The sequence below is a fragment of the Diplotaxodon limnothrissa genome, linkage group LG6 (genome assembly GCF_057381915.1).
Source record: "Diplotaxodon limnothrissa isolate DT_005_m linkage group LG6, D_limnothrissa_male_GT1.1, whole genome shotgun sequence".
Classification (NCBI taxonomy): domain Eukaryota; kingdom Metazoa; phylum Chordata; class Actinopteri; order Cichliformes; family Cichlidae; genus Diplotaxodon; species Diplotaxodon limnothrissa.
In genome coordinates, this window is record NC_140601.1 from 20,221,975 (window position 1) to 20,242,598 (window position 20,624).

The 20,624-nt window shown below is 40.6% G+C and overlaps 1 protein-coding gene across 2 annotated transcripts in view; it reads right to left on the minus strand.

Moving 5' to 3' along the window:
* The window catches only part of npnta (nephronectin a), a 57,209-nt gene continuing 36,585 nt past the window's right edge, over nt 1–20,624 (minus strand). For both annotated transcript variants that reach the window (XM_085356916.1, XM_085356915.1), the window contains 7 exons: nt 18,364–18,498; nt 17,082–17,204; nt 15,401–15,802; nt 7,035–7,124; nt 5,757–5,855; nt 1,797–2,056; nt 1–1,648 (listed from right to left, as the gene is read on the minus strand). In XM_085356916.1, the coding sequence (XP_085213042.1) occupies nt 1,538–1,648; nt 1,797–2,056; nt 5,757–5,855; nt 7,035–7,124; nt 15,401–15,802; nt 17,082–17,204; nt 18,364–18,498 (1,220 nt within the window). In that variant the 3' untranslated portion in view covers nt 1–1,537. The remainder of the gene's footprint in view (nt 1,649–1,796; nt 2,057–5,756; nt 5,856–7,034; nt 7,125–15,400; nt 15,803–17,081; nt 17,205–18,363; nt 18,499–20,624) is intronic.

Genomic DNA, 20,624 nt, shown 5'->3' on the forward strand with positions numbered 1-20,624 from the left:
TAAAACCTTTATTTGTCTCACACATCCATACCTACAGCTAATTTAGAATCACCAATCACCTAGCATGTCCGTCTTTGGAAGTAAGCCAATTTTGTTTTTTTGTTGTTTTTTTGTAAACACACCATTCAAATGTTTTTTTTATTTACATACTGGTCTGGATAATTCTGAATTTGGTGAATGCAACCATGCACACAGAAAACCTTTACAATGCCCTTCATTATCACATCATACAATATGCAACTATGTGCTTAGCAAGTTACAAACAGAGCTTTATACCATATGAAGACACATTTTTGGACACTTTAAACAGCCTTGCACTACACAAGGTTTTGATCTGTGTACACGTTCTTTCCTTAAAAGTTGAAATATCAACCAGCTGAAATCCAATCAATATCTACGTATGAATTTACATAACATATAAATCACACAACAAATTGGATTGTTTAGAGTATGTACACACAACTACATTTACAATAATACAATTTGTGAAAACCTAAAAAGGTGTTGGTGTCATCATCTTTATAACAAACTGCACTTAATATAACAAAGCACAAAGTGTATAATAAAAAGTAACTTTTCGGTTGACTCGAAAATCGTACAATGATTCTGTTTTACACGTTTCAAGTATCTGAAGAACATGATCGCAGAGTTTTACCAACCTCAACAGGCAATAACACGATAGAAAAGATGCTAAATATCTGAACTTTCTGCGACCAAGCAGGTCTTTGAAATGCTGTGGCAAGAAAAAGGACCTTTCAGACAAAGCTGTGCTATAGAACAGTAGCCGGTAATTAAAACGAAAAACAACTCACATTTGACCAGCAAAATTAGCGGTAAACTGACTTTTGGTGTTATGCTGTGGGCCTATATCAGATTGAAAGAAATCTGCATTAGAACCAATTCAATTTTGACAAATAAAATTTGTATTTTATGTACATTTTTTAAATCTCCAACCAAAAGAAATCTACCGCTTGTTTCTTCTTCTTTTTTTCTGATCAAAACAGTCACAAAATGCACCCCTGGCCACATGTTTTCACCATTAAGCAACTAAAAAAGCAATGGCTTGTGGTTAAAGGATCAAAGCAAAGCAAAAGCGGGCTCCCTAAATAAAGGAACAATCCTCTCTCCGGGAAGAAATGAAGTGAGCGTGGGCCTGTCAGCGGTGCGGCTGGAAGGCTGCCAGTGCTGTTAGGTGGAGGACATTTCCATGGTGAGTAGGTACATGCACACTTTAGAGTAATAAGGTGATGGAGTGAGATGGAAGCTGAGAGGACTGGGGATGTGCTGCTGGGATCCACCCACGAGAACAGGTTCGGTCCTTTTATTAACGGACAGCCGAGTGAGAGAAACCCACTGTTCTGCAGACGCATGATTTGGGGGGATTTTGTTTACACGACGGCTGAGGGGTTTAGGGAGGGAGCTGTGAGTGCCCAGGCAGAGAGAGAGAGAGCGGGGAGAGGGGGAGTCACAACAGAGTCCGTTCTCTTTGAGATGAGTTTCTCTCTTGTTTTCTTTCTGCCTCGCCCTGTTCTGTCAGTCAAAGTCTCCTCAGATTGTGCTCCTCTGTGCAGGAGCCTTTCCTCAAGGTTATGTCGTCCACGGCCATCTCTCCGCTCCTGCCTCGCCCGCGCTCCCCCTTCAGGATCACCTGATGAACAGCAGTAAAATGAGGCACACTGCGGTATTCTTACATAGGAACAGGAACATAAAGTATGAACATTAAATGATGTTAGATGTTTAAATATTTTTACTTTATGAGAGACTCATTATTTTTTTATATTTATTGTTATACTTACACTTTCCAGGCCTGTGCCCCATAATGTGATCTGGGTGTGTCTCCAGCCATTTCCACCTGTTCGACCCCAGACTGCTGGACTGTACTGCTTTCCCTTCTTCACAAACACTTGGAGCATTCCCACATGGTGACCTGCCAGCTTGTGCCGGAATGACAAGCACAGATTGCCGTCATTCCAGGGAAGGATAAGGGGGAGGACCAGCCGCGCTCCTCGTCCAGTCCTCTTGTTTCCTGCTTCGGGTATCGTTAGGTAGCGTCCACCTGCGGATGCAAGTCACAGATTTTAAGTCAGTGATGACATGGTAATCTAAATTTTCACAAAAAAAAAAAGAAGTAAAGACTGAGTTGTGTTGATAAGATTAAGCTGCATGAGCTTTCTGTGAGAAGGCTGTACTCTGAAACTACTTAATAAAATAATCAATGTTTGTGGCTTTGCCGTTTTTTTTCTAAATGTCATGTTGTTTATCACCTATATCACCATCAGTCTGTACACAGTGCAGAAAAATATATAAGCAAGAATCAGGGATTTGGTTTGAATGCACTTCAATTGAGCCAAACAAAGTTGAAAGACAGATCTGAGAGAAAATTTGTTGAAACAGACCAGAAGAACTAAAATGACCAAAAAAATGGACAAAACTCTCTTTCCTTTAGCTTTGTTTTTGGGATGCATGTGCATTTTTACTGCCACAGAAACTGGTTTCTATTTCACCATGTATACCATCACACATACCTGTCATTTAAAAACATTTTTATTGGCGTTATTTTCTAGAATCCCGATGCAAACTTCTGATGACAATGTTTCCCTAGTGGTTTCTAGAAAGCCACATTGTGTTTTCCTGTCACTTTATTGCTGTCACTTGAAGAATAGTAAAAAGAAATATACACACCAGCCAATTCAATAGGTACACTTTCGAAACTGCTTGTTAACACAAATATCTAATCAACCAATCAATGGCAGTGACTCAGTGCTTTAAGGCATGTAGACATAGTCAATATGATCTGCTGAAGTTCAAACTGAGGATCAGAATCTGGGTCCAAGGACTTGCTTGTTAGGACTATATGATTAGCAAAGATCTCCTTCACATACTGCTACACTACGCTTGAAAGTGCATTATGGTTTTCTGATAAGGCTCCATCTGTCAACCAGTGGCTACAGTCTGTGATATGTATTGTGCCAATGGAAGCCTTCTCTACAGCACTTAAGGACAAACCTTTCCTTTTCTATCGCACATGGGACCCTTTTTTGGCCCATCTGGACACTCCTTCTGCTCAGAGGTTGAAATCGGGCTTACGGGATTTAGCCTGGCAACAAAGGGACAATTGTTAACCTTTTTCATTGTCTATTACTATTGCTGTTGGGTTTTTCTTTCTACCTCCCAGGTCCTGCTATACATGTAGATGCATCTTTGTCCTGTATATGTATATGCTGGTGACTGCTGTTTTCCTGCTTTGCAATTAAAAGTTCAATAATAAAAAAAACAATAAAAAAAACTGAGGATCAGAATGAGGAAGAAATGAGATTTAAGTGATTTTAAACGAGGCATTTTGTTGATGCCATATTTGCTGCTCTTGGCTGCATGTTATTTACTGTACTGGGATATTTCTCCACAACCATCTCTCGGGTTTACAGAGAATGGTCTGAATAAAATCAAAACACATGAGAGTGGCAGTTCTCTGTGTAAAGTAAAGCTCTATTGATGTCATAGATGACATGAGAATGGCCAGACTCAGACGGTATAGCAACTCAAGTCATATCAAAATAACGCAAAGGTCATCTCTGAACGCACAACATGTGGAACATTGAAGTAGATGTACTACAGGAAACCGAGGCTACAATTCCCAAGGGCTCATTCGAATTGGACAATAGAAGACTGGAAAAATGTCGCTTAACTCTCCATTTCTGCTGTGACATTTAGACCAGCGGTCCCCGACCCCCGGGCCTCGGACTGGTACCGGTCAGTGAGTCGTTTGGTACCGGGCCGTGAGAGTTGAGGCTCAGGTGTGAAATGTATAGTTTTCAGGGTTTTTATTGGTTTTCAGTGTTATTTTGTTATCGTTTTTAATCGTTAACACGGTTTTCCTTGGTCTTTTCACGTGTGTTATGAATAAATCTTCTTTTTTTCGGTACCGGTACTAGTTTTATTTTGTTGTATTTATCCGCGACACCTTAAAGGCCGGTCCGTGAAAATATTGTCGGGCATAAACCGGTCCGTGGCGCAAAAAAGGTTGGGGACCGCTGATTTAGACGATAATGTCAGAATTTGGCTGAACATCCATCCATGCTTTCAAACATGAAAGCATGGATGCTGTGTTGTATCAATGGTTCAGGCTCGGTGTGATGGTGTGATGGTCTGAGGGACAGTTTCTGGTAACACCATGAGCCTCAGGCTTCCTGCATATTGTTGCTGACCATGTCTGTGACTACAATGTGCTCATCTTCTAATGTCTGCTTCCAACAGTCAATCAATCAGTCAAGGCTTTATTCACCACGTGCAGGTTGCCCTGCAGTGAAACACGCCATGTCACGAAGCTCAAATGATTTCTGTTTTTTGAACATGACATTGAGTTCACTGTACTCAAATGGCCTCTACAGTCACCTGATCTCGATCCAATAGAGCACCTTTGGGATGTGTTGGAACAAGAGATTCACATCATCGATGTGTAGCCAAAAAACTGCATCAACTGTGCAATGCTGTCATGTTTTTGTAGTGTACTTGTTTTTGTTTTCCTGTAATTGTGGTTAATTTATCATTTAAAACAAACATGGTATATAAACATAACTGATACTTATGTTTCTGTGCATCAAAATCTCCAAAATACATATACAGTATATAGATACTAGACAAACCCTTGACCCATTTATGTTTCTTTCCCTCAAAATACATGTAGTGGCCCTGGCAACTAGATGTATTTTGGAGATTTTAATTTATGCATTAGTTAGTGATAGTTGAGCTACAGTTTTAAAAATTTAAAGGCGATAGAGCCTCTGAGTATTAGCTGATTAATGCTGATGTATTTTGTTTATACAGCATGTATGGCTGGTGTTAACTGCAGGGGGTGTATTAAGTATCTGCAGGCACACAGAAGCTTTCTGCATAAATTATGAGCGCTCTCCAAATCTATGCCAATCCTCTAATGGGCATGAGTGTTTGCCCGTGGCTGTCGATCAAAGTACTTAAAGGGATGAACAGTAAATATTTACATGCTTCATAACACACTGGGGATTTTGCAAAAAACTAGGCAGACACACACACACTCACACATATATGTACAGTATAGCTAAGCGATTATTTAAGTGTTCTGATTAACATTAGTAGCACAGAGAGGTTACTGCAAATTGAAATGTTGTCCATTAAAAGGAATTTCTCTAAGTCAGCACTTAGCTTATGATTCATTCTAAATGATTGGTCAGGGATCTTATAGGTCTGGGGAAAGAAAAAACCTTTATTGCCTTTGTGAAGGAGCTCGGACTTTAGCTGAAATGAGGCCTCATTCGGAATGTCTGAAAACACTAATAACTGCAAGACTAAACGATTTGCCAAAGGAAACCAAACCTAGTTAAACAGTTCCAGTACACTGCACCTTTAAGCCTTCTCACTACCCGTAGAGAGTCCTCTTAACATAATTCACTATGTCTTCTCCTCGTCTGAACCCACAAAGTAACGGTGTTGTATTCCTATTTAATGTGAGCCACAGGTATCCCTGATGGGTCACGTAATCTACTTTCTCATTTGCATCGCTTTGCAGAGTGAAGCGCTAATCTCCAGAGGAGACAAACGACTTCCCTGGAGTGATTTCACCTTGACCTGTAATTGAGTAGAAGCTACTTAGATTGCCAGAGTGTGAGTTTGCGCGTGTGAAGCAGCACGGCTCGTGTTATTTCTAGTTCCTGCCAATAAAACAAACACTTTGCCGTATTACAAACGTGTGACTGAGGAGAATCAAGTTGCCCTTCAATTACCTGATGGATCAGGCGTCGTCTCCCAGTGCAGGTCCCCGTCTTTGTCCCTGATCCAGCCACAAAGACCATCATCAAAGGAGCAGCTCAGATACCCCGACTCTGAATAGAAGAAAAAAAACACACACTTTTCAGAGAAGTGGAGAATGCACACACTTGCACGAGGCGTCAGTCTGCTCTTTGTAATGCTTCACAGTAACCTTGCTTTTTTTTGCCTCTAACTTCCCCAGGAGCGAGAGGACTGGCGAAGCTTCTTCTGATGAACAAGATGATACAATAAAAGCGTAAACATTTGTTGTAATGTTGTAATCTCTCTGAAGAGATCTGATGCACTGGAGAAAAATGAATTGGAAATGGAGCTGCACAAATTACGAGCAGAAGTGCATTCATCTATAAAAATAAGAGAAAAATATCATAAATATTTACATGAGCTGCAGGAACTGCTGATGTCATTGTGTTTGTAAGTGAACACAAAGACTACTGTTTGCATGCCTTGCATTGTAATTAAAATACATCGTGGTTACAACACAGCTGTAATATTCAGTGACTGATGATTTCTAAGATCCCAGTGATGATGCCCAGACAATAACATTAAGGCAACACAGGCAAAGCAGCTGCTGTAGCATGCAGGCGCTGCGGTACAAATTGGTTCGATGAAAATAACATCCATCATTTTGTCCCTGAAACAGAATTTTCAAGAAGAAAGAAAAAAAAATGCCAGTTCATTTTCTGAGCCAATGAAAACGCTCTGTGCCTGTGACACGGCGTATCAAATGATACACCCAAACCACAATAAACACACAACTAAATCATTAGGCAATCTTTGCTGCATACCATTGACATCAATAAATCACATTGAGCAAACATGACAGGAGAAGCCATCTCCTCACAAAAGCTTGTTGTTGTGGGAACCTCCTTAATAACTCAAGTATTACGAAGGTTTTGGGCGAAGCTGTGATGTGCTTCAAAATGGTCAATTCATCATTCAAGCAGTCAAGCAATCAAGCTGGCGTAATGCAAAAAGTGGGAAAAGTCTTGCACCGCTTTCTGGGCTGCGAGCCATTATTTAAACCGAAACGACCAGATGTCATGTGTCACCCCCTGGTGAAGGCCCTATCAAAACACATCTGGTCACTGTAATACCTTCACCCTCTGCAGCAGCACTGCGGGAGATGATTGTCAGTTTCATTTTGGTCACGGTAAATGCGGCTCGTCCATCATCATTCGAGCTCAATGAGCGGGGCTCTTGCTGATTGTCTCTGTCAAATGTGTTTTGTTTACCTGGGTCATCCTTGGCTTCGTCTGCCGTGTTGCCGAGCTCAATGTCAAAGTCAATGTCGAGGACTGTGTTGCCACTGGGGTTCCGGGGGACTGAGAGGAAAGAGACAGAGAAACAGAGACAAAGGCTTAGATAAAGGATTAACAAAGGTATTATGTTTGTTCACTAACGTCTGCCTGTGGCTGTTATATCCCTTTGTTTCATTACTCAAAGATTTTACACGGCAAAATCAATGTCATGGCTTAGCACCTCCATAACCAATGTCAGTCACAATTAATAACAGGCAAGACTCCAGAGACTGGAATACCTGAGAAAAACCTGTAGCAACACTAGAGGTCTAATGTGAGTCATAAAGAGGAAAAGGAAGATGGCTCATCTGATGCAACATCTGAGCAAATGTTACGGCTGCACACCTAGCAGCTTCAGTACACGAACGTACACGAGGTACACGGCCTCTCCTTAAATAGCCTCTTTCCTTGTCCGATGGTGTCACCCTGACCAAAATATCACAGACTGAGCCGAGTCATTAAAGGTCAAGTGTGCGCCGGAGAAAAAAAACCCATGTTTTTTTTAGTGAGCAATGTTTTGACCTTTTTGTTCTGTTAGAATGATCACTGTCTGATTTTAAAATGCCTTTTGAAAATGGTTGAAAATGTCAAAAATATATAAAGTACAGAGACATCCTTATTTTGATATATACTGGGTTTGCACTTGTCAGTGGAATTTAATGAGACAAATTATCAATTAAAATATTCTTAGCCCTCCAGGCTGCTTCGTGTGCGTTTGCTATGAATGAACTGTAACCTGCACTTGAACTGTCAAGCCCCCCCCCCCAGAGTCCTTAATGTGTGCCCCTTCCCACTCTACACTGAAAGGGCTCCTGCACATGCTGGGTCACGACCACCTGGCAGACTGTGATGTAGTCTGTTAGTCGTAGGAATCTGAGAGTGTGGAGATCACACACACATAAACACACCAGTCTCTCGAGCAATCCCTGGCATCCTGTCTCAGAGCGACGCTGAAAAACTAGTTCATGCATTTATTACTTCCAGGCTGGACAACTGTAATTCATTATTATCAGGATGTCCAAAAAACTCACTGAAAAGCCTTCAGCTAATCCAAAATGCTGCAGCAAGAGTCCTGACAGGGACCAGAAAGAGAGAGCATATTTCTCCTGTTTTGGCTTCCCTTCATTGGCTTCCTGTTAAATCCAGAATTGAATTCAAAATCCTGCTCCTCACATACAAGGTCTTAAATAATCAGGCCCCATCTTATCTTAATGAGCTTGTAGTACCATATCACCCTATTAGAGCACTTCGCTCTCGCTCTGCAGGCCTGCTTGTTGTTCCTAGAGTATTTAAAAGTAGAATGGGAGGCAGAGCCTTCAGTTTTCAGGCCCCTCTTCTGTGGAACCAGCTTCCAGTTTGGATTCGGGAGACAGACACTATCTCTACTTTCAAGATTAGGCTTAAAACTTTCCTTTTTGCTAAAGCATATAGTTAGGGCTGGACCAGGTGACCCTGAATCCTCCCTTAGTTATGCTGCAATAGACGTAGGCTGCCGGGGGATACCCATGATGCATTGAGTTTTTCCTTTCCAGTCACCTTTCTCACTCACTATGTATTAACAGACCTCTCTGCATTGAATCATATCTTTTATTAATCTGTCTCTCTTCCACAGCATGTCTTTTATCCTGTCTTCCTTCTCTCACCCCAACCGGTCGCAGCAGATGGCCCCGCCCCTCCCTGAGCCTGGTTCTGCTGGAGGTTTCTTCCTGTTAAAAGGGAGTTTTTCCTTCCAACTGTCGCCAAAGTGCTTGCTCATAAGGGGTCATATGATTGTTGGGTTTTTCTCTGTATCTACTGTACAATATAAAGCGCCTTGAGGTGACTTTTGTTGTGATTTGGCGCTATATAAATAAAATTTTATTGAATAATTAATTAATCCAGGTCTCTCTGTGTGTCTGTGCTTTTAAGGAACAAGCATCCCTATGAATTTGGTTGTAGAGTATATACCTATGAGTGATGTAAAAAAGAAAGGGCATTGTCTTTCAGCTCTAAGGTTTAACATATCACGCTCTTACTGCTTCCAGAGGAATTAGGAGGGTAAAGTAGCAGCTCGGTCCTGCTAATCAAATGCGCTTAATTAATTCATCATGAGCAAGTGTGAGCAAGGAGAAAAGACCACAGCAATGACCTTAGAGAAGCAACTGTTGCTCTCCATTAATCTGAGAATGGTCAGAAGGGTAATTTCTAAACAATTTGAAGTCTGTTATTCTGCAGTGAGAAAGATTACTCACAAAGGAAAACATTTGTGAATAAAACTCAAGACTCTCCCAGTCTTCCTGGGAGTGGACGTCCAAGCAAATTCACTCCAAGGTCAGATTGTGCAGTTCTAAGAGAAACTGCAAAAAACCCAGAAGCTGCATATTAGACTCAACTACCCAGAGTCCCGGTTTATCTATCTATCTATCTATCTATCTATCTATCTATCTATCTATCTATCTATCTATCTATCTATCTATCTATCTATCTATCTAACAACTAAGGATGTCTTTGTAATGTGGGGTAGAGGGGGGAGAAAAACATGTAAACAATAATTTGAAATATGCTGTGATGTTTGACTCTTGACCTTGTGTGTGTGTGCGTGTTTGTGTGTGTGTGTGTGTGTGTGTGTGTTTCAAGCCAGTTATTTGGTAGTAAAAGCTGCAGAGTTGATATTCTACATTCTGCCCAATTGCCGAGCAAAAAGTAAAGAAAGAAAGAGTTTAAGGTTTAGAGACAAGTGCAGTGTACTTATTCCTTTCTAGACACCGTGTAGCTGCATCTTTTAACCGGCAGGTTAAACATCGCACTTCATCATCCATCCATCACTGTCGCTCAGTGAAAGCCTCACATCTCTGCAGCTTGCATTCAGAGATTAAGAGCCTTATTTAAGCCTAATTTACAAGAATTCCTGACACAATTCACGGCATGTTTATATTCTGCAAAATATGTTTATTGGATTTCTTGCTGACTTCGATGGAGGTAGAAGTGGCAGGCAACAACATTAACATGAAGAGGGGGAAGCAGCGAGACACAGCTAGCCTGCCTCTCTCTGTAGTTAAACAAATGTGACTATTAGCATTTCAAAAGCTTACTAATTGGCAGTTCTGGCACTATGTCTTTAAACCTTATCCAGACAGAGTCATAACAATTTGTTGTTTTATAGGCATTTGTGTAGCATTATCATCATTATTTGGCTGGAAGCCGACTTCATGGTGTTTTGCCAAGCAAACAGCAGAGATGCTACGCAGGACAAGCTGTCATTGTAGTAAAAACCAAAGACACTGTCATTTTTTTTCTTTTACATTCCGCTTCTAACACACGTCGATAACAAAAATGCACAATTCAGATAAGCGTATCACTTCATCTCAGCCTCTGCTCCTTATCTTACTGTGAGGTGATCACAGCTTTCACATTTTTCCTTAATGATTAAAAGGTTATAGAGACGAGGTTTTCAAAAACGGGTTCCGCTCACTTCACGGGTCAAGACCCAAAGGAATCTGTGAAAACCTTTGAATTAGTTCCGACTGAAACGCACACCTGCACTCGAGAAGCAGCTGAAGTATTCTTCACGCCACGGGGCTCTTCTTCATTTTCATCCCTATTTCCGTCTAATTATTTGAATAATCACTCAGTGATGTCTCTCCTCCCCTCCTTCCCTCTCTCTCTCATCTGATTCAAGCCATCCTCGGCAAGCTCTGATTTCTAGAGCTGCTCTGCCGTAGTGCGGACTATTAGATTGATGTCTCCCTCAAGCAGGGCAGACAGGTGTTAAGGTAATCTTCTCTCCTCTTCCCTTTTTCTAATTATGTGATGCCATCTGGCAAGGTGAATAGGAACCACAGTATCTCACCTCTTATTCTGTACTTAGTTTCTCGGCATACATATTTTTGAGGGAGAACAGCTTAATGCCGAGTTTTCAGTAAACACTGTAATTTGCTGTGGCTACAAGCAAGCAAAACGCCAAAAGAGAGACACTTCTTGGAAATAAGCTTTATCGGGTCTTTAATACACAGACAGTATTTGTTAGTGGGATCAACTCGTTGCTGCTTTTTTTGTCTTATCGTTGGATTTACTGAGCACTGTCAACAAAATACAAAATTCCAACCAGCCCTATCATGTAGCTCGAGAGAGAAAACCGCCCGTTTCATCTGTTACATAAAAACGAGGATCGTGATTTCAGCCCTGAACTGCATATTTCAGACTTAACAGTGGGCGAGTTTTCTCATTAAGAAACAATTCACAGTTCTGAAAAGGTGCAGCACACGATTGGCCTGATTAGCTCCTTTGTTAAAGCCAAAAAAAAGCAGTCTTACCACCTAACATTATTTATAATTCATTCTGTTATTTGGTTTGATTGAGAATGTGATTCATTTTGAAGGTAATTGGTGTCAGAGTTTGATGCTTGGCCGAGAGCACTGCGTGACATGTGAATAACAAACGGTCTGGCTAAGTTTGTGTTTGTCACTTGAAGCCAAAAAGATAATTACCTTGAGAAGAGAAAGACATTCCTTCTCTCACTGTACAGCTTTGTGACACTGAGCTCATAATACTTCATTTTCTTGCAAAAAAAATTGGACATTATTTCCATACAATAGCTGCATTTTGAAGGTGGGTGTAGCTCTATTCAAATGGAAATCACTGTGAATTCGCCTATATAGGAGACTTAAAGGGAGCGTTCGTGCCAGAATCAAATTTACATATTTTACCTCTGGTGTGTAGTGCGTTTTATCGATCTTCTTTTCCCAGAAATTATAAACTGTTTACTCAAGAAAAAAAGCAAGTGGCATGTAGTTTGACTGTTGAAGATGAGGCAGGGGATTTCTTTAAAACTGAAAACTGGCTGCCACTACAGGCTAGCTGGAAAACACATTAAGGTGACCAGATCCCAATAAAGTGAATGTGGAGCAAACACTGTGTTTGTGTGGGACAAAGTGGGACACGTCAACAACACTGAGAGGTTTTCTGAAATGTTCATATCCAATTTTAAACTAAAAATACACTAAACTGCGCAGGTCACTGGGTTGTCATTTAGCAAATACAGGACAAATATACAGTGATCATAAAAGGAAGCTTCAGTTTGTTCTTATAGACTCGTGCAATAGTCTTTATATACTCCTGTGTTCTCTTTTATTTCACTGTTATTTCAGCAGCTCTTCTGTTTGGATGTATCTATAGATAGGATGACACTTTAAGCAATTTTTATCCAATTATGACCCACACAGCCTGCGTCACCACACAACATATCTTCCGCCTGTGGGAAATGGCAAACTACCTTTAACAAAAACAGACAAAACCGCTTTTTTTGCAGCACCTTCTGTCATATTCAAGAAAATCTACAAAGTTTGTGACTTTTTTGGGGACTTTTAACTTTACCTTCTTCTTCTGACTATAATAAGAAGTGTTTTCTTCATACAGACTGCGTAAAAGTGCATGTCCCGCAGAACTAGTCAAAATATGGCACATTGTCCAAAATGTGGGAAGGGGGGGAAACAGTGGGTAACAAACTCCTGCTCCAGTGTATCTTAACTGGTCTTGAAAGTGACCTCTGAGTTTTGAGTTGAACCATTTTGAAGACTTTGCAAATGGAAACTTTGAGATTCAAATTTGCTGACATATCTGAGCTAACAAAGCTGGAAGATGAACTTTATACACCAGCTGCCAGCTGCTGTTTATGGTAATATATGAAATCTGGATGTGCGAATGCAACAACTTAACCCCTTAATGCCAAGTGGATCGCATTTGATACGTGAGTTTTTGTCGCATTTGATACGTGAGTTTTTGTTTTAGAGTTTTGAGTTTTTGAGACATCTACATCATCAGTGTAATTTTCCCCCCTGAAAAAAATAAATAAATTGCACAGTACATTTTTAAACAATACACTGCAAAAACTAAAACTAATTAAATTTTTTTTAAAAACACACCAGATGTAGCAAATGTGATACAAATTAAAAGATAATTCATGCAGATGTTATTAAGACCCATGGTGTAAATGAACAGTTCAGCTATAAGGAAACCAAAAGAAAACAGGGTTCATTTCATAATCACAAAGCTGAAGCTGTAAATGTAAATGCACAGGTGCTTATAGAGCGCTGTTCTGAACTGAGCACTCAAAGCACTTTTCATTACAAGAGTACCCAATCATACACAATATATTCACACAGAGCTTTATTCTGTGTCTGAGCCCCATGTCTCACATTCATGCACTCACATACTGATTAATGCTTATCTTGACCAAGGGTGCTTTAATATACAGACAGGAGGAACCCGGGCATCAAACCACTGACCTTACAATTGCAGGAGAACACGTTGAATCGTCCTGAGCCACAACCCCAAGGTAACAAACAAGGCTTTCCTACATGTTCAGAGCAGTTAAAGCTGTTCCATCCCCCCAAAAAATACATTTATAAGAACAACGTGTAGTTCTATAGCTGCTATGTGAAAGACTGCATCACCTGTATGGAGTGTTTAACCCTCTGTAGAACCTGGGACCATTTCGTGGCCTTTCCGTTTTTTAATTCCACGCCATTTCCACTGTGTTTAATGGAGTATAGCCAAATTTTCAAACATGTATTTTTTTCCCATTTTATTTTAAAATTTCAGTCTGAGTTTTTTAAATGAGCTTAAATGGCTGAATAAAAGGCATACATCCACTATCGAACCTCGTGGCCGATTTGTGCCCCATTGAAACCCATTATAAACGCTATTTTTCACGCCAGAAAAATTACGGTCAAATCGATCGTCAGGTTTCCGGTGTTGTGCCAAAAAGTGACTACAGGCCTTAGAGTTGTAATTTTTTTATTTGTCCACCGGGTGGCGCCCTTGCTCCACATGTGACGCCTGCTGGAACATACACATGTTCTCCAGCGGCCTGCTCGAGACAGATACCCGGAAAAGGCACACTAATTTCCCGCGTATCACAGCAGCTTGGCCCGCTGCTCGTTCCGGACCATTTTCTACCCTTAGGTTCGTTTGATTTTTTTTTTTTTTTTTAAATCAACAGGAAATGACGTATTTGTTTTCACGTGGTAGCGGAAGTGTGTGCTGCAGACACGGGAACCGAACCATATGCTCCGGCGCTGCGCGAAACACACCCGCGGCAGAGGCACTCCTCCCCGGGGGAGCAGGAGCAGCAGCGCCGCCTGGGGACATTTTTGGCTTCTGGAAAAAAAATTAAAACCGGATCGAAATTAATGTTCGTGCCAATCTTTTGTCCATCTAAAGGCCTAATTATAATAACAAACAAATATTACTTCAAATGTTTTTTTTGGAAAATATTTAGTTTTTTTGTTTTTTGGGGCTAAAAAAACAGGGCGCTCATATAATAAAACTGGGATTTAAAGGGTTAAAACAATGAAAATATAATTAAAACTTGACATGGATATTTTAAGCAGAAGTAGTTTTAAAAGATTGACTAATTTAAAGTAGAAAAAAATATTGATATATAACATTTTTAGAGCACTTTTGGGGCGGGACCATTTTTGGTCCCGAGGTTCACGAAAGGATGGGATTTTGAGGTTTTACCAAGGGTTAAGCTCATTGTTTTTGTTCTGCAGCCCACAGCTTTACTGTTCTGGTTCACTTTTACTGCCTCTAGTCAGCCTTGTTTTCCAGACACAGCAGCTGTTCTCAGTGAAAAAGCTGTAAACACTCATTGTACACTACCTGCCCTGCAACAAGCAGCAATCACTCAAAATAGCAGCTCGCTGCTGAACATTGCAGAGCATTTAGCAGCTCAGGAGCCAGATTTTTTTTCTTATATACATCAAAACAGATTAGTGGACGCATGTGGAACAGACAAAGAAACACCTTATAAGACTCTACAGTTGGATCTAAATATGTCTTATGTCACATGATTTCCTGATGAAAGTGTCCCTCACACAACACAACATCAATCGTTTTATGACTATGTTTGGATAGTGAAGTGTAAAAGGGGACATTTTAATAAGCAGATGTCTTCTTCATTTTGGGAGCACTGAACTTGTTTGCCAGATAAAAAGAAAAACACACTTAAAGTTAATACTGATGTTGCTCTTTGTGTGCCAGATGTGTAAACAAACAGCTGCCTGCTAACAACTGTACGAGGTAAAAATGTAAATTTTGTGCTTACGGCTTCCTCCGGTAAACATCTGGAGGAAGCACATCAAACTGTTGCTTTTTTAATATTTCATGTGTATTTACTTAAGAAAAAACAATATCTATACTTATGACTCAAAAACTTTGAGTTATAAGTATGTATCTGAAAAGGGGAGGAAGCTATCACAATGGCTTTAAATCACCTGTTGAAACAAAACAACACCGTAGTAAAGCAAGAAGCCTCTTACTGTGAACATCCCCTCTCTGCTTGGTGACCTCCTTCTGGATGGTATTGTCCACTGGTGTGACCGGTGGCAGTGGCAAGGGTGGTCTGGTGGGAACTGCTGGCCTTGGAATGTAGGGTTTGCGAGTGGGTACCGGTGGCTTTCGGGTGGGTATGAAGGGCTTTCGGGTGGGTATGAAGGGCTTTCGGGTGGGGACCAACGGCTTGTGTTGCGATGGGGTCACCCTCGGGCGGGGTGCCTTGGTTGTAGTTGTAGCGGTTGGCGGCAATTTAGGGAAGATGATCTTTGGAGTGACTGGTGGGCGAGTGGTGGTGGTCCTCTGCTGATCCAAGTCTGGGATGTGGTTGTGATGATTTGGAGGCACTTTGCCTGGTCTCGGGGGGTCAATAACCACTTTAGGGATGGCTGAAATAATGAGAAAATGCAGATGGAGCACTGAAATATGAGCACTTAAGAGTTAATGAGGCATACATTTGCAGACTAACTGCAATTATTAGCCTCACTTTTTTGAAGAAGAGGGCTTTACTTCATCTACTGAGACTTCTGATAACCATTACCTAAATGTTAGCACTCTAAAACAAATTGGGTGTCTCCAATCACACTGAAAGCAAAAGCTCACAGCTGCAAACGAAGCTCATAAGTTCACATTCACTCACAGTTACAGGACTTCACAAGCTGAACCATTAAGACAGCCCACGTTCAGTGAACTCCTGCTCTTTGAAAATCGATCTTGCTTTCTTATCATGTCTTTTTTATCTGTCCGTGCGGTCATCTTGATTAGTAATTCTTTGTATGCTCATAGCCAGAGGCTTCGCAGCACAAGTCTAGAGCTGCTTGAAGTGTATGGAATGATTTCTGCACTAAGTCAGGCTGCTGTGCCCCGAAGATCACCCTCGCTCATGTCATCAAAGCTACACCGCCTTTTCCTTTGTGGCTGCACACATTGTCCAGGAGCAGAGACACAGATTGGGGGGTTGGCTTTCTTTTTTTTTTCTTTTTGGCAGGGGTGATAGTGGCAGTTTCCTAAGGATTTCATGAGTAAAGAATGAGAGTGGACAAAGGCAAAAGGTTTGAACTCTGTTATTGCCTTTTCAGGTTGCAGGCGACTTTGATATGTGATACATGAATAGGATATTGCAACGTGACTCCCTGAGCACTTGCGGCTCACACCCTTTGGGCAGGACGGTGGGGTGAAGTATATGCAGCAGGTTCCAACTTTGCTCTGTGGAATGCCACATGAGTTGCGCCCGTCCATTGGTTAAATAACTGTGGAGAATAAATGACTCTTTGTCTACTGAGCTGCTGTAAAAAAGTGCCGACGCACACTGTAATGAACTCTGTGTCAGTAAGCAGAATGAGACCAACTAACAGATCACAACAAATCACAGATGATGACGACTCCTCTTTGTGTCCTTATTACCCGAGCCGCATGTCAAAAAACCAAGTCAATCTGGGAACATGCGATAAAGGGGCAGGGTGAGTCAAGTAATGACTGACAGCTATTACAAAGAAAGGAATTTCAGTCCAAGCTTTGTGCTTGCAAGCCTATTTCTCCCTCTCTCCCTGCTCCCCCCCCCAGCACATTTTTAAAGACACAGGCAAAGAAAAAAGAAAAAAAAACCTGAAGCCCTGTTCCTTGTTGATAAACTGAATATTAGTTCCGGGGTTTTCTCTCGGGACTTACGTTTACAGTCGTGGCCCATCCCCCTGTAGCCGTCTTTGCATTTGCACTTGTATGAGCCCGGCGTGTTGTAGCAGGTGGCAAAGCTGCTGCAGTGGCTTTGACCTAAAGAGCACTCATCCACATCTGAAAGATAATGGAAGCATAACAACATTCAGCTCCTGGGTGCAAGTGCAGAAAGCTTAAAACGTAAAAGCAGAATATCAAACGCTAATTGCTTCACATCCACTTAAAGGAAGCTTCAAAATTTATGTCGTACTGTTAGTGAAAGAGTTTAAGTGGATAATAGTCGACCTTTTATGAATACCGGAGGAAAAATCACCACGAAGGTTGTTGTAAAAGTCCTCCCCAAGATACAGAGATGTGTCTTTTATACATTTAAAGAGCACCTGCCAAGTTGCTCTTGGCCGTTCTTTAATCTAATCAACTTGATAATTTTATTCAAAAGCAGATAAAATAGGATATGAATTGCAATAGAAGCTAATCTGTATTTGTTTTTCACATTTTTGGTGGTTAGAATTCATGAGCATGATACTAACAATTAAAAATCCACCTTTTGAAAGTTAAAAGTTTATTAAATTGCCATATTACTAAGTTTTTTTAATCTCTGTTTTTCTTTTAGTTGAAAAATACAGTCATGTGAAAAAGAAAGTATGGACTTACTGCATCCATGCACCTTGCAGTCATTGAGTCGGCCATGAGCTTCTCTGTGTATCAAAATATTCTAAAGTTAAATGTGAGGCCATCTGTCTGACAGCTAAAGCTGAAAGATGCAATGGAAATACGATCCAGAGTTGCAAAGGTAAGACTCCTCCATAACCATGTGAGATATGGTTAATTGCTTGTACAAGTTACATTTTAAAATGCAATTTTCCTGTTTTTTGTTACTGCATTGTTTTCCCTTTGCAAAGTATCTACTGATGTAGTTGTTACACTGAATCGTGTTTTTTAAACTAATTGTTTTACAACCAATTAACCTACAAATAGAAAATCACAACGGGCCTGTTAAATGAGAGATTGGTTGAAAACCGCATCAGAGCATTAAATTAAAATACTAAAGCAAAGCAGAAGTTTGTCACATTGTAGTATCAAACATGGATTTCTGCTACTCATCTCTGCATGCGTGTTTCTTTTCTTTTCATCGGGCTCCTTCATAAGCAGTTCAAAAACAAAACTCGCATCACTAAAAGTACCTCGGCTTAAATTCAAGCCACCTCAGCGCATCTTTGACCTTTGTGTGAGTATTGCCAGTCGAAGCCTCACAACAGAGGCGCTGCCACAGTACCTATGCACTGGTATTTTCCGTTGATGTATTGCAGGTCGAAGCCTTCGTGGCATTTGCAGATGTAGCTACCAAAGGTGTTGATACATTTCCTGAACCTGGGACACACTGCTATCCCTGCTGCACACTCATCCACATCTGCAAAAGAAAGAAGATTGAGAAATTGAGGAAAATGCTCAGATAAATGTCTATAATGCATTAAATAGGAAGTGCACTCAAAATAAAACGACGTGATTTAAATAAAAATTTGAGATTAGAAAGCATAATTGAATCTAAACTAAACATTACTATTCATGCCGGAACACATGTTCTTCATCCCTGCTTAGTATTCATTTATGAACAAAGCTCCTTTTACATTCTGCTCAGCGAGCAGAAAACAACACACACTAGCTTGTTTCATTATTTAAAGACTTTTTCCAAGTGTCTCTGTTGATCACCTTTACAGGCATGTGGTCATTAATATTTAGACGCTGGGAGCCTGAAAGCTTCACCTTAAAATCTTTAATTTATTTGGGATGGATATATATCCGATGGGATGAATATATATGGTTTATAATGACTCATTCATACAAACTTGTACTCATTCCTGTTAAGGTTACAGAGAATTAGTTCAACTAAAACATCCGACACACTACGATGGTCCGATCGCAGCGTTCGTGCACTTTGAAACATGTATGAGAGCAAAGCTACAGATATGAGCAGCAGTGCGCTACGATCCCATTTCCACAGAAGTTGCAACACTGTGTGAAGTAGTACAAAGGGAATGCAAGATTTTCTAGTCATCCCAGTGCTATATTTTATTGAATATAGTACAAGTACAACATATCAAATGGACTTTTTAAGAATATGCGCTCATTTTGAATGTTATGTGCTTAAAAAACACAGATTTGACCGACAGCGTTTCATCATCTCTTCCTCATTAAAAACCCATAACTGTAGTTTTTAGTGTGAGATGTTTCTCATGATGTTGATATTTAGGCCTCTTTGTTTGTTTAGGGTTTTTTTTTGTTTCATACAGTAATGTGCCAAATGTTTTCAGTGGGTTTCTGCTGGCAAAATGTTTCTCAGCATTTTCTTGCTGAAATAAGAAATTTATTTATTTTTATTTATCACTTTCCTCATGCTGAAAAATGTCTTCAAATGTCGGCATAATATTGTTTCAAAACAGTGTCCTGTATTAATGGTGCCTTTTCAGTTATTTATGACATATGCGTTAATGCCAACACCCCATACCGTCATAACTGCTTTCCTTCTTAGCCTGGAGGACACGTCATTTCCAAACTCAAATTTTGAATCCACAGACCACAGGGTACTTTTTACTCTTTACCTCAGTCCACACTGAATGAGCTCAGGCCCAGAGGGTTGTTTATTTCATGCTACAGTTTTCACTTGCATTTTGGGGCGGCAGCGATAAACTGTGTTTACTGACAATGCTTTTCAGAATTGTTCCTGAGTCCATGCATAAAAGTGTCTGTTTTTAATGCAGTGGTGCCTGAGGGCCTGAAGCTCACGCACCTTTCGTTCATTTTTGACCTTTTCTCTTACATCAGATTTTTTAATTTTACATTAAGAAAGGGTCTTCTTAACTTATTGAACCACTTACAAATTCAGACTTTCACACCCTTCTCCATTTTTACATCTGACAGACTCATCCTCTCTTTTTATATCCAGTCATGCTACTAATTAACCTCATTAGCTGCCAGATGCTTCACTTCAGTCTCTGGTTCCTACATAGAATCACGTCCACGAGGATGATTATACAGCTTCCATAAAACTCTCCACGTCCAGAGTTTACTGTAGTAACACCTGTGGTAGGCAAAGGGTTCTGTCCCCTTCATAATTCTTCATGATTCATGTCGGTGCTATTTTAAAAAACCACCCCTTTAGCTGCCCAGCAGTTAAGTGGCCCTATAAGGCAGCATAAAGGGGAAGAGCCTCTAGTGAACACCCTGTGTTTAAACCTGACACAGGTTAACTGCCTCAACTGCCCACCTCATCTGTTAAGGTACCCCTCTGAGGAGCAGTGTCACATAAAATTGGCAGTAAAGGCAGACATGTGGGATTCCCTCGATCGCATTCCTGCTGTAAAAGCAACAGGAAGCAAACAACTTGGTCGAGAAGGACCGACGATGAAATCAAAGTGATGCGCTGTGAAACAATTTAAAGGCTGAGAAAAACACACAAACACATACTCACACACAAACAAAAAAAAAGTTATATTTATGAGGATTTACACGCTGCAAGTCGCTCACAGATAAGAGTAG